The sequence below is a fragment of the Trachymyrmex cornetzi genome, unplaced genomic scaffold (genome assembly GCF_001594075.2).
Source record: "Trachymyrmex cornetzi isolate Tcor2-1 unplaced genomic scaffold, Tcor1.1 scaffold11, whole genome shotgun sequence".
In the NCBI taxonomy this organism is placed as follows: Eukaryota; Metazoa; Arthropoda; class Insecta; order Hymenoptera; family Formicidae; genus Trachymyrmex; species Trachymyrmex cornetzi.
In genome coordinates, this window is record NW_017295653.1 from 684009 (window position 1) to 698356 (window position 14348).

At 34.7% G+C, this 14348-nt stretch overlaps 1 protein-coding gene across 3 annotated transcripts in view; it reads left to right on the forward strand.

Moving 5' to 3' along the window:
• Fur2 (furin-like protease 2) overlaps positions 1-14348 on the forward strand; it is a 410564-nt gene that overhangs the window by 14776 nt on the left and 381440 nt on the right. For all 3 annotated transcript variants that reach the window (XM_018509972.1, XM_018509981.1, XM_018509991.1), the window contains exon 2: positions 2426-3003. In XM_018509972.1, coding sequence (XP_018365474.1) covers positions 2824-3003 — 180 coding nt within the window. In that variant the 5' untranslated portion in view covers positions 2426-2823. The remainder of the gene's footprint in view (positions 1-2425; positions 3004-14348) is intronic.

Sequence of the window (14348 nt, forward strand, 5' to 3'; positions counted from 1 at the left end):
ACGGCCGTATAGCACGGGAGTATATAAACGCGAATGTTCGTCCTGCTCGTGTTCGTTCACTGTATTACTCACTTTGGAGCCACTGAGGACAGTCGGCGAACGATAAGATGGCACAAGACGCGATAATGTGACACTATTTGTCAAGGCGTTTCGCTATTCCGCTCGCGGCTGCAGAATTACCCTATACAAGTGGAGAACTGATCTTTTGGGAGATGTGTTTCCATAAGGAAACTAATTCGGTAGATGTTCTACTTTAGTCGCTTTATACTCGACTATGAGAATTTGCTTTTTCGACAGTCCACGGTTTTGTTTTCGCAAACTCCCATAAACGAATTTGAAATGGGGATGATTCTAAGTTTTTGTTTAATTCATGAATTCTGCAACGAGTACTGGATATTAATCCACCGGGTGTGAATATTATTGTTATGATGCATGCGAATAAGCACAAAGTATCGTAATTTTTTTCTGACAAATGAGAATTTTACATTAAGATCGCATTTGCTTGTAAATAAGTATAAATGTATAATGTATATATGATGTATAAATCAATTTCTATTAAGTCATTAAAGGATATTAAAATTTTTTTGTGATTAATAAATTATATCGGTCTGCTGTTCATTTGATGCTTTGAATGCTTTGAAGCATTCTTTGATTGGTTGATTAGTAAAATTCTTTTTTTCTGATTGTCAGTCAAATACTTCGAAGCATTTATGTATAGCGCAAATGGACGGCACCAATTGTCGCACATTGATGTAATATTATTCTTTTGTTATACTATTATCTTTGTTAGACTCATTTTAGACAATCTATATTTTGCGTTGGAAGATTCAAAATTCTATTTATATAATTTTATATATGTATATCGTATTTTGCATTTTGATATAGTGCGTATATGTACATTTGTATATTTATCGTGCGCGCGTTCTGAGGCTTTAAATATGCTTTTCATATATTTTAGTGTACGTGAAATTACAGATATTTTATCACAAATTTTAAATTGTGTTAAATTTTAAGTTGTAGCTGCAATTAATACTTATTGCAAAATCTTACTGTCAAACCGTGTTTAATTTATGATAGGAATTTTTATATAATTTTTACGTGTTTTCAAAATTAGGTAATTATTTACTTTTAACTTACTGAAACGTCTTTTATTTCTTTAATTACAAGGCCAATAAATCGTATCCGTCAGCTATTTCAGTCTATTTCCTGAATCATTACGAACGTTAACGGTTTCGTGAGAGAGTCCGATTAACTTCAAACTCATGTTCGGCCTTTCGCTCGTTTCGCCGTAACTATCGACAGTGCTGTGGAAACAGACTTCTCCTTTTGCCTTACTAGTCTACCAGTTACTTGCCGAACTTCAACAGCGACTATATAGATACGTTTATAGTCGATCGTATAGTTCACAATCGAAATTTGATCATCGGAAGCTTTTGCCACGAGCTTCAGCAAGTTCGACTCTAATTCCCTTCCTTATTCTTGCCGAATTCAATTCAATCGCGTAACGGCCAATTTTCCCGTCACGAGTTTGAGAAATCATTTTTAGATTTAAACTGAAATATCGCGAACTTGGGTGTTTCTTGCGCCACACGCGCTGGCTTTTATAAAATTCTGATAAATTTTTTCTAAAAGAAAACACGGATTTTCTATTTGCCATAACATTAATCGAAATGATTCAAACGACTAAAATAGATATCGAACGTATTATTTATTATATACCTGCGAATAGGGAAAATGAACGATGGAATCTGTCATTGTAATCCCATCCATTAAGCGGTTAACCGAGGATTACCGCGAATGCGCTTATGCAAGTTTAGTTGTATTTTGTCGTGATGGTCGCACCAACATCATCATAATCATCCCATCGCGCCAATGCGTTTCGTTGCGATATAATCGTTTATTTGCGCGTCGCGCTAAATGGGTAAGTGTGTCGAACCGGTATTACGCACTCGGTTATTTGCAAAACAATTGCATCACCGTACGTCACTGTTTTGCAAACAAAAGATTCGGTTATTAAATAATACGTGCCATGAGCTCTCGATTTCTCCTCTCTCTCTCTCTCTCTCTCTCTCTCTGTCTCTGTCTCTATCTCTATCTATTTGTTTTTCCGACAAACGAGAAGTAGAGACGAAGAGACGGAGGACGAATGCGCGAGAGGAGCAGGAGGAAGAGGAAGGAAGTTTGCAAACATTCGCGCGGACGCGTGCACGCCCATGGCGAAACATTGTAATGCAAATCCGCGACGCGCACGTCAAGAAGCAGGAAAAACCAACCCCCCCCCCCCCCCCCCCCCCCCTCGGTGACAATTAATATCACAACGCTCGAGCCCGCAAGAATTCCCACCGCGTCCTTCCGACTCGGCGCGCGTGACACGAATGCACACTGAACGCTATAACCTGCGGTTTTCCTTGTCTTTGTGTTGCAGGGTAAGACCAGCCCACCCGGACCTGACGTCTCTCGCCGACGACGACGACGACGAGCGAAACTCGCGGTGCAGTGCCGTCTCGTTTTCACTGCGACACGACTTCATCCGTCAGCAACGTTGTCCCTCATTCTTGTCGTCGTTCCGAATCGCGTTTTCTCGAAGGAAGTGCAGCGCGGATCCGATGTTGAGACTCGCGAGTACCGTCGAGCATTGAAATCGACCCGCGAAAAGTCACGCGCGATTCCGCTCGATCGTGAGATTACGCGAAAATTCGTCGTGCAATAATACGTATCTTTTTATCCGAGACGCGTCGATCGCAACGTCGTGCGCCCTTCAGTGCCGGAATATACCGTCCCGGATAATCGTAGGACTCGTCGTCGTCACTCGCCGTCGACGACATGATCTTCAGGGTGACGTTGTTGATTGTGTGCACGCTGCTGGCTGGTGCGAGATCTGAACCGAGACCGCGGTCGCGACCAGTGCCGATCTACTCGAATCAGTTCGCCGTTTACGTGCCCAGCGGATCGGAGACTGCCGAGGAGATCGCCCAGGAGCACGGCTTCGACAATCATGGACAGGTGAGTGCACCAGCTGTTTCTTATGCAAAGGGGAAACGGCATTGAGGATATCGCTTTAAAGAGTTTTTCTGTTGAAGCTATAAACAGAACTGTGAAGAACACGTGATGAATAATTTTAAATATTATAAATTCAATAATTTTTGTTAAATTTTCTCGTAACAGGTGGAAATATACGATATAGAGAATAAAAATTTAAAGCAGCGAAACAATTCATATGTTTTTCTCCATTTTAAATTTTATATTCTCTCTTTTTTTAAAAAAATGTACACAGTAAATATCTATTCAAATTCAATTTTTGTTTCGTAAGATTTTTTAAATATTGAAAAAATTATTATTTAATTAATTTTAATATTATTATCGAATTGAATTATAAAGGAATTCTCAAATAGCTTAGAAAACTGGATTCTCTCTGTAGAGCGATGTTCTGAATTCTCTCGAGTGCAGTTCTGAATTCCTTGAGTATCCTTGCACTTTGCAAGATTACCGTGGGACCAGTTAGCTTTTGGCAACGCGCATTCGTCCTTCTCCACGTCGAATCACGTATTGACGTTTATCTGGCGCCGATGATGAGATTAGATGTTCCGTTACGGGCGGATGCTGCACTGTCGTGGTATGAGATCATAGACCGGGAAAGGGTGTCGATCATGTCGAACAGGTTAGGGGAAAGAGGAAGGCAGAGAACTCAATCTAACGAGACAGATTGGATGGTGGCACTGCCGGAGGGTTCTTCAATGTTGTTATTCGTATTAGAAATGACTATTCGACGTATGTTTTTCACAGTTTAGAATGATAATATTATAATACGTGTGAGCGAGTGAGAGTCATGAATTAAGATTTCTTTTAATTTACGAGCTTCCCTTTCCCCCTGTAGGAATATTACCTACAGAATTATTATATTACATCTTGTCACTTATTATATTAAAGCAGATTAATACAATTTAATAAATTAATATTATATGATTAAGACATAGTTTTACAACTCACAATTAACTTTTAACCAAGGTTCAATTTATTTCTCACATTTTACGATGTAAGATATATCATTTCAGCTAGTGCTCTCTAAAAGTTGATTAACGAAAAACCTTGAATCTTTTAAACTTAAGTTTTTTTTAGATTTAAATTTTTCAGTTTTTTTTTTTAAAGAAGATTTTGAAAGATTATTAATCTGCGAGTTAAAAGCGATTGAAGGAGAGTAGATTAGTATCCGAAAGTACATTAATGCTTTCCCTGTCTAATATCTTATAAACATTTAAAATATTCGTAGCTTAAACTTTGCTGTAGAAAAATTAGTTTTAAGACGTAGTTCGATGAAACTTTGATTGGTAAAGTTTGAAAAGATGTAATGTATAATGTAACTACCTTGTGTATCGACAGCATCGTGTTGATCGGTGCTTAACAAGTGCAACCCTGATTACTTTAAAGTAACAGACAGAGAAAAATTGGTGATTGGTACCTAACGTGTTTTGCTGCAGTTTCGTTTTGTGCAACTTTACACACCGTTGTCTATGACTGGATACGGGAAGTGTGGTCGGTTTACCACTGATAAGGTAGTTGATAAATATTATACTGTGTATCCTGGAGTCGTGCATCGCTCACGGTCAGGCAATGGCGAACGTGACAGAAATATCGCACGCTAAACAGTCGTTTATATAGCCCGATTGCACGCTAAGTACTCGTTTATATTGCTGGATACGTGGCTGCAAGTATGTTAGCACATTGACCGATATATACGAAGTGTTCTAGAATTTGCATATAATAGGATTTGTTCAGTAATCCACAATTGATTCCTTTTCCCTTAATAAAAATTAGTTGACTTATCTCCATTTATAATTTTTCAATTCGATGCTTAACTCTCCGTCGACAATGTGAAATTTTCACCCTTTGTCCGTAATTCCTTCGAACTTTAGTACAGATTTTTTCGGAGTGTATAAAAATTAAAAAAAAATCTTACTGAAAAGCTTTAACAATTTTTAATATCATAAAAGTTGAATTGTATTGTACCTTTTTAATTTAATTTAAATTTGTCTACCAGATTTCACTATTAAAAAAATTGACTGTGGAAAGTTAATATTCCGATATAATGAATCAGGGAAAACCTAGACACTGAAAAATAATTGAATTTAAGAAACTAGATGGTGTTATTATTTTTAACAGTTTATTGATTATTTTTACATCTTTATTAGAAAGAAAACTCGTTTTTCCTTAACTTGAAATCTTATTATGTCACAAATGAGTTCCAACTTTGGATGAAATTATCTTTTATCTTCTACCAGATCATACGGATTTTCATCCAACTTTTCAGTTACATCACATTTAAAATGTAAAAACATCGGCGTAATATATGCAGTTTTGAAATATCATGCAAACGACGTAACCATGTGTATATCGGTATATGTAAACGTAGTGTAATATAAAATATTTCCTACCCATATGCTGACCGCACAGGTTCTCTCGTCAAGACCAGATCTCTGTCAAGGTTCTCAGCATTCGAGCGATTTGCATTTGTAGCATGTAAAACATCAGTTACGACATTAAATTGCCACGGTATAACAATTGCGCAACTACTCGAGTTGAAAGTGGTGTCATATAGGTAAAAAATAATTTTAGTAGTAAATATATAAATTATAGGCATAATTGTAAAATATATATATTTGAAATAATATTAAAATTTTAATTGGATTATTTGAGCACTGCAGGAATTAAAATAAATTGCATTGCTGAGTAAATTACATCAATTATACTTAGGATTAAACGCATTTAATTAAAAAATATTTATATGTTATTATTGATTATGTAACATGCACGTGTACATTTAACTTATAAATAGCTTTGTACAATGCCAATTTTTTAACAAGACCATTTTATACGTCGTTTTAATTATTTCGATTACATTTACGTGCTATTTTAATTTTGATACAATATTTTTCATGATAGCGCAATGAACATTCGCAAAAATTGTACGATGTAATTGAGCCATGCTGTTTAGCTGCAGGCGTAGTAGGAAGAGTTCCATCGGTTCTTTTTCTTCAGTATATATTCACGCGCTTTCGCGTTTCCCTAGTCACGAGTAATGAACTTTTTATATCTACCCGTAGACTGGGAGAGATCGTGCTCCTGTATTTTCTTCGTGCTTCAATTCATTGGCGTGACGAGAATTTTCGCTCAGCGGATTTGACGACGCACTTACAAAATCTGATTTTATCAAATGAACGTGAGTAATCGAACCGAGTCGAATGTCGTTGCATGTAAAACGGAGCGAGTTTTGCTACGGTTATATGATCCTATCAGCGATATTCTCGATTTCGATGGATAAGCGACAAAGCGCGAGCGGAGTCTTTCGCGTTGAGCAACTATCTGCTGGATCTGGGATTTTATGACGAGATGAATCGCGGCAGTGTGGAAATTCTGAAAAATAATTAAGCGCTGGAAATTACGAAAAGGGGAAATGCAAGGTAAAATTGCACAGAGAACGCTTCTGATAACTTATCGCTTATTTGTATGAGCAATAAAGCATTACAAGTATCCAGAATAATGTGTTTTTCTTTCATGTTTTCATAGAGAACTATTTAACGGTTAAAATAAAATTGTTCAAAAAGTTAATGTGAAAAGATCGTCCCCGCTATTGTTTAATGAAAAAAATGTCCAGAATACAATTGCAAGAGTTATATCATAGATATCTAATAAGATGTTTTTTGAAAGATGCTTTTTGCATTTATTTTGAAAATCTTATAAAATATACAGCTGTAATGCGAGGTATAATTGACATTTCATTAATAATTACTTAAATAACGTTGAAACGAAACATTTATTTTCTCACTTATATTCAACTGTATTAATTGGTGAAATCGATTTCAAAAATATTTTTCTAGAAAATTAGAGGATTCCTGCTTATAATAAGTAAAAATGTCATAATTAGAAAGTTTTCGTTAAACGTGTGTTTTAAATCATCTTCTCCTATAATACAACATTAAAAATAATTCCTCAAACCGGTTGTTCATAGTAAGAATCTCATATATGCAGCTTTTTTTTTCTCCGTGAAGTCTTCTCCGTATATAGACGGCGACCTAGACAAGCATCCTCTGTTATTGGTTTAACCTGGAGCACCATCGACACGGTAAACGTCCAGGGAGCCGTTACTTCTCGTAGATAACAGTTGACGTTCCATGTGCGAGCAGTATCGTTCCTCCTTTTGCTATTTTCCGCACATTCGTTTTAAGTGATTTTACAGAGAACGGGGAAAAATGTGAGGGTTAAAAAGATGAATCGAAAGGAAGGGAGAAGAAAAAGAGAGAGAGAGAGGAACAACGTAATAATCGTCATGTACTCAGTGTATCAACGAGTGGTTGCATTTGCTAGGCCGCGGTAATAAACTTTTATCTCTCAACACGTATATGTATTCGCGGAGAAACGTTCTCTTTTTTTTTTTCTCACACCCCTACGTTGCCCTTCTCTCTGTCCGGAACGCGAAACCGACCGGTTGATGCAGTGGAAGAAGAGGGTGGTTACGAGGGATAGAAAAAGGCGTCGCGCGTGCGGTGAAAAGAGGGAATTTTGCCATCCCGTACGTCATCTCCCGACGAGATAAAAACTTTAGCGCTCGTTGTTGGAAAAAAGTGGCTACCGCGTGGGCTGGAGTGAGGGCGATGATGAAAACACCACGAGAAAATCGCAGAAACTACCGAGCCACGGTCACGGATCCGACAACGGACATGTCGTGTATCGCGTGGCGGAAACGACGCATTTCGCGGGTTGAAAAGTTTTTTTTTTTTTTTAACGTCACGTTAGAGAGTACAATTATTGCACAACTTACGAGGGTCCTGTTTTAATTGATTGAAATCAATTCGATTCTTCTTGGAATATATTGTTGAACAAAAATCTAAGGGACATATATTTTTTAATATACGTCTAATCTCAAATTTAAGAGGTGAAATAACTATTCAAAACTAACGTTTATATTTTACTCCTATTAATTATCAGTGAAATGATAAGATGTATAAACAAACTGTGATTATTTTTTTATAAACTGTGATGGTTTTTTTATACTTTATAATTGTATGCATTTATATTTAAAAAAAATCTAATTTTTTTTAAATATCCCTGTCTCCATTAAATTTTCAAGAATTGTTTTACCCCTTAAATCTAAGATTGGATCGATATAAAAAAAATACGTATCGATCTCTTAGATATTTTTGTGTTTCAACTCATGTATATAACAACATATTTCAAGAAGAATCGGTTCCGAACCATAGTTGTGATAGATCTCTTGTTAGTCGAGTTCGCGCGATTCCTCGCGAAAATTGGATGAAAAGCGTGCAAACTTCTGACAAGCCCAAACTGCAACAATATACATTGCTTTTGCAAAGTGTAAATGGCGGTTAATAAAAGCAGAAGTAAACGTACACGTAATTTAGACAAATTGGACTTTATTATGAAAATTTTATAATGAAAATTTTATTATGAAAATATTATAACGTGACTCTTGAATAAATTTTGTGTTTATCAATAATTCATAGGATATGTCATTTATTTAGAAATTGATATGATTTTAACAATAAACAGTCATATATTAAAAATTGATAATTATTCTTTACATTTTTGAAGAAAAATTTACTTTTGATCTACAGAAACTTCACTTGTAATAGTAATATGTTCATTATGTCGGCTTTTAGCATTTTGATACTCTTTATTTTTGAATTAAAGAGAATCGAATAAACAGAATTGATTAGAAATATCTTTTTTAGTTTATTTTTCAGAAACTCTGTTTAGGATTGAGTATAGTTTTCGAACTTATTTATCGCTCGATATGGGGTGGATGGTTGGTTAGATATTTTAGCGTGACACGTCACTTAACGACAGGTGGAAAGAAGTCCGCCAAACTGTGCTGTTATTGTGCGATAAAATGTTGAGCTTGCGTTCGACAATCGCTTCACTGCGATGGCCTCATAATAACCACCGTGTCCGAGCATGCAACCAGAGGCAGAGGCGCATGCAAATTCGCGAAATCCGGCTATTATGTAAAGCGGAGAGAGAGGTCGTTGGCAGCAGCGTCGTGGTCGGGGATATTTTGCGAAACCTATTGACGCAGCGGATAAGAGGAAATCGTGCAATATCGCGTATGATCTTATTGTAAACGTTAATAATTGATTAAGGTAATTCAATAATTTGAGCACATTAATTAAAATAATAATATCTAACATAAATCATATTCTTGATACGTGAGAAAAAAATCGTTTATGAAGCTATTTTATTGCTACTTCATAATAATTCTCTCTTGTATGGCTATATAGTTATTTCATTGTAATCCTCTGTTGCGTGGCGTTTACAACGAGAACGTGTCATAAAGCGAAAATTTTAAATTAAAAAGTCAAATTTTAAAATTTTATAGATTTTATGATCATTAATGTCAGCAGATTGCTGGAACGCGCGAGATTCTACCGGATTGGCACGATTCCGCAGGCAAATAACTTCATAACAACAAACTCGATAAATTGGAGTCGCGTGAAATTTCGCGCATAAGGGCGTTAATAAAGTTCCGCCTCATTTCCTACTTCGGTAATAAGTTTCGTCCAACTCGGCCAAACGTTCTCCCCGAGTTATCTGTCGGACGGACGAGTTATCTGGAGATGGAGCAAATTGGACGTTACGATGAAGGGATGCGGTACCAGGAGGGGAAGGGGGGATAACCTAAAATTAAAACATATTAGTCCGATCGACACAGGGTGTTTCGTGTTGAACGTGTGGGAATCGAGTTTCGTGTGGCGCTCGAGTTAAGCTAATTGATTATCCTTCCGCCGCTGGCGGACCCCCTGCCCGTAATCGCAGGTATCAAATTTCTCGCTATACCTGTTACGTTTCGCAAGGAGCAAGAGCGCGTGCTTAGGTTTGCCAGAATTTACGGCGGGTTAGTAACACGATTACTCTTCCCAGCTCTGCGGCATATCACGAGCATCCCACCCGACTCTGTGTGTGTTTGCGCGCTCTCTCTCTCTCTCTCTCTCTCTCTCTCTCTCTCCCCCCCACCCTAAAATTAAGTGCGGAACCTGAATCTTTTATCGCGATTTCCCGTCAACCATGAATTTTCTCGCCACTGTCGCGTATACTGACTTAAAAATGTTAAAAGTGTTTTTTAATGTTTTCTATAAAAAACTTGATATCTAATATGTCTTTGTAATGAAAACTTGATGGAAGATCTTAATTTGTCACAATTATTAAATTTTAATTTACGAAGGGATTCTTTAAAGGGATTTTGGTACACCCAGAAAAAAGATTGCTTCGATTTAAAGAAATTTTCTTTGCTATACAGTTAAAGAAAAATTTCTTTCATTTAAACATTATTTTTTAAAATTAAATAAAATTTATTTGATTTAAAAAAATAATGTTTAAATCAAAGAAATTTTTTCACAAATCAAAGAAATTTTTTCTTTAACCGTATAGCAAAGAAAATTTCTTTAAATCGAAGCAACCTTTTCTCTGGGTGTACATAATGTACTAAGGTATAAAATTAGTCCTCTCTAAAATTGGTTTTTAAATAACTTTTTTATCTGAGGTGTGCAAACGAAAATTCGAAATGTACATACATGTGCAAACGATGAGTAATCGAATGAACTATAGAAAATTAATATTTTTTAAAGTTAGGAGACCAACTTTACATGGATGTGATGTTTGTATAAAAATTGCCAATTATTTGAATCAAGTTTTACATGCTTGATGATTTAATTTTTATGTAAATATTATTTAAAATGTCTATTTATTTTTTTTGTTTATTTTCAAAATTTATAATCAATACGAAATGTCTATTTTTTAAGATATTATTTCATTTTAGGATAATACCGATACATACATTTTACATGCAAGTAAACCAGGTAAATTAATCGCTAAGCTATATGCTTTCAGTGATTATTAGGAAATCTAATCTGCTACGTTAAAAGCTAATATAAGCGCCAATTAAACGAAGACAAACATTCTATCCATTATATATCGGTTTCGATTTTTTGGTGGTAATATCATCAGTATTATAACAGAAAATACGATAGGGTAATTTGGTTAGGATAACATTGATGCAATAGTACGTGTTTTGTATGTTTAACTGAATATGCGACCTTAATGTTTTATATAATTTGAAAATTTCTGTTCACCCATTCAAATTACCTTTACGCTAAGTGATTTTAATTTTTACGTAGTTTTGTGTTATTATTTTTATGTATGTTGTGTTATTATTTTTATTTCAATCAAATAAGTGAAGAATGTTATTTTTGGTCAAAGCGGATCTTGGTGCTTAGTAATATTCTCATATGTGAATATACATATACAAATACAATTTATAAGTTGTATAGACTGTGCGCGCTGATTCAATTTGCAGTCGGAAACACAATCATGAATTGAAATAATAATATCACAATTAAATTAATTTCATCGAGTTAATAACAATGCTACTAGTATTTTACAAAATCTTTAAATAATTTATTGCGAAAAATATATCATCTCGTAGCTGGGATTTGAACGTAAATCTCGCTCATTCCGTGCGGGCGTTTTACGTATTCAACCATCGAGGCATGTGATGATATTGTTGTATATATTTACAAATTTTTAAGATGCTAGTAGCATTATTATTACATCGACGATCAATTAATTTAATTGCGAGATTATTATTTCAGTTTATGATTGTGTTTCAAATTCAACAAACCGAATCGGCGCATAATCCATAAAACTGATAATTGTATTTGTGTATGTTCATACATGAATATTACTAAATATCAAGACCCGTTTTGACCGAAAATGGCACTCTTCTCTTATTTATGTACACTTCTCGGTTGATTTTCATTAAATATTGTTTTATTTAAATGTATGAGGAGACAACACACACACACACACACACATATACAATTAGACTACATACTTCATATCATTTTAAGATCGAATTTGATAATGTACTTATTCTTTTTTTCTTTCTTTTTAAGTTAATAATTAGATTATGTTTATAAAAGTTTAGATTATAATATTTTGTCATTAAAAGTGTGAAATGTATAAAAAAATGTTTGCTACATTAATTTTAAAAAACTTGTGATCTATTTCTTATATGTAAAATTTACGTGTCGATAGCAATATTGTATCACTCAATAACCTGGTGGTTTACACCATGTGTTTAGTCCGCGGCCTATACAATAGGCGTCTTTGTCTATCGGTTAAATAAGGATGTCTATACATTGCGAATTAAGCGCACGGTGTAATCATAGCCAATAGCTATAGCATTCTAGGGTTGTTAATGTTACGATTAGTTTTAATATTCAAATATATATATGTAATTTTTCTTTTGCTTTTGTGAAATTAATGGAAATTACGTGCAGCTTTATCTTGAAATATAAAAGAACTTGACATATACATTTGCTTCAGAAACGTATAACAATTAATTAAAAAAATAAAGCTCGAGCTAGATTATTATATCGAGCTTAATTGGAAAAAAATTTTTTTTACATTAAGCTATTAGATCTCTTGGAGGGAAATTGAACGTTATTCTCATGTAGAATGAGGCCACGCTATTGATACGCGTGTCATAATATACTAGCCCGTATAATCGCGAAATCAAACTACTGGCGGTATCAATTGTTTCGCAAGACAGGCAATTAAGCTCGTCGGAATTGACTGCGGGTTGGTAACATGGTTATTCTCTCTCTTTGTCCCTCTCTCTCTCTCTCTCTCTCTCTCTTCCTTCCTCCTTCTCTATTGCCTCTCCTCTTCCTCTATCTCTTGTAACAAAGTCAAGCCCTTCTCTGTGATGACCCGAACTCAACGTGTCAGGTTAAGATCTCATGACGTTATAAATGATAGTAAGAATAGATCTTAGCATAGCTTTCTGATCGGCGTGACAGTAAGTACATATCGCGCGAAGGGAGTTACGGACAAACTCGTCTGCTCTAGAAATGCTCGCTCGTTGCATTAAGGTATTAAAGGCGAGGCCACTCGCGGAGAAAGGATACACAGAGATTTTCCCACGTGTACTTATAATATAACTGCACTCGAGACACACGTCAATTTACATACAGGGTGTTTCATAAAAACAGTCTCGTTATTATGTAATGCATTTGTCGCATTGACAATAGATAAATAAAAAGAAAGAATGCTTAAAGCATAATATTACATAAAGTTTCATCGAAAGTTAATTAGCAGATTTTTTTTTCCAAAATGTTTTAACAAATTTCGTATTTAGAAAAAAAGAAGGTGAAATACGAGGAAAAAAGTTTTATTTCTTATGATAGTCAATTTTCTCTCTTAATTCTTTAGAGGTATGGCAATTTTAAACCATATCTTACACTGAACAGAGATTGCTGAATTCGATTTAAATTTAGCTTCTCTCGTGCAAAGTTTTATTAAGATCTAAGTTCCAATGTTACTTGATGAAATGCTGAAATACTGCCATAATTCTCCCTCAAGACAGAACTCAGAATAAAGTTGGCTTAGTTGGAACAATGCTCGGTACTAATATAATATTGTATTAAGATACATATATAACTGATCCATTTTGCATGAAACGTACTGTACTTATTCTCTATATATATGAGTTGTCTATATTTTCACACCCACTACATAGTATCTATATATATTATATATATACATATATATATATAGTTTTTTTTATACCATATAGCCACGATATGTTATATATTTTTTTACGATGATGGCAGGTTGCGACGTTCCTTTCCTTTCTCACTGGGAAAAATACAAACTTTTACACTCACTGTTGGAATCGCAGTAGGATGCACGTTCTTGATAACGATGAAATTGTCCGACTTTATAAGATTGAAGCTGTACAGATGGCATTTAGAAACGTGATACAAGAAGATGCTGAGTGCCATTTTTAAGATATTATTTCTTTTTTTTTTTTCGTTAAGCAAAAAGAAAGTCTCTATCCTAAGGCGAATATCTAGGAATAGAATAAATCCAATAATAATAATAAAAAAATGAAATTTTGCATTACTATTTTCACAAAATTGAACGTATAAGTAGAGGAAAAGGTAGTAATGTACGCTTCATTTTTTTTTCGTGTAATTTTTCAATTGTTAATTATATTCAAATAATGATATTTCAAACGATAATTTAATTTTATTGATTTAATATAAAACACACTTGAATGACTAAGACAGTTCATAAAATGAGAAAAATTGTTTAAATGTGAAAAGAGATATTATAATGTGACTATCTGAATGGAATGGTAAAGTGGGTCCCTCTATATTTTTACAGAATTTGGTTTCTTTATGGCTATTTGGACTTCCTATGAAGTTTGAATAGCTAGAAAATTCTCAATGTATTGAGATATTATCAGATTCAGAAGTTCCTTTTCATGAATACGT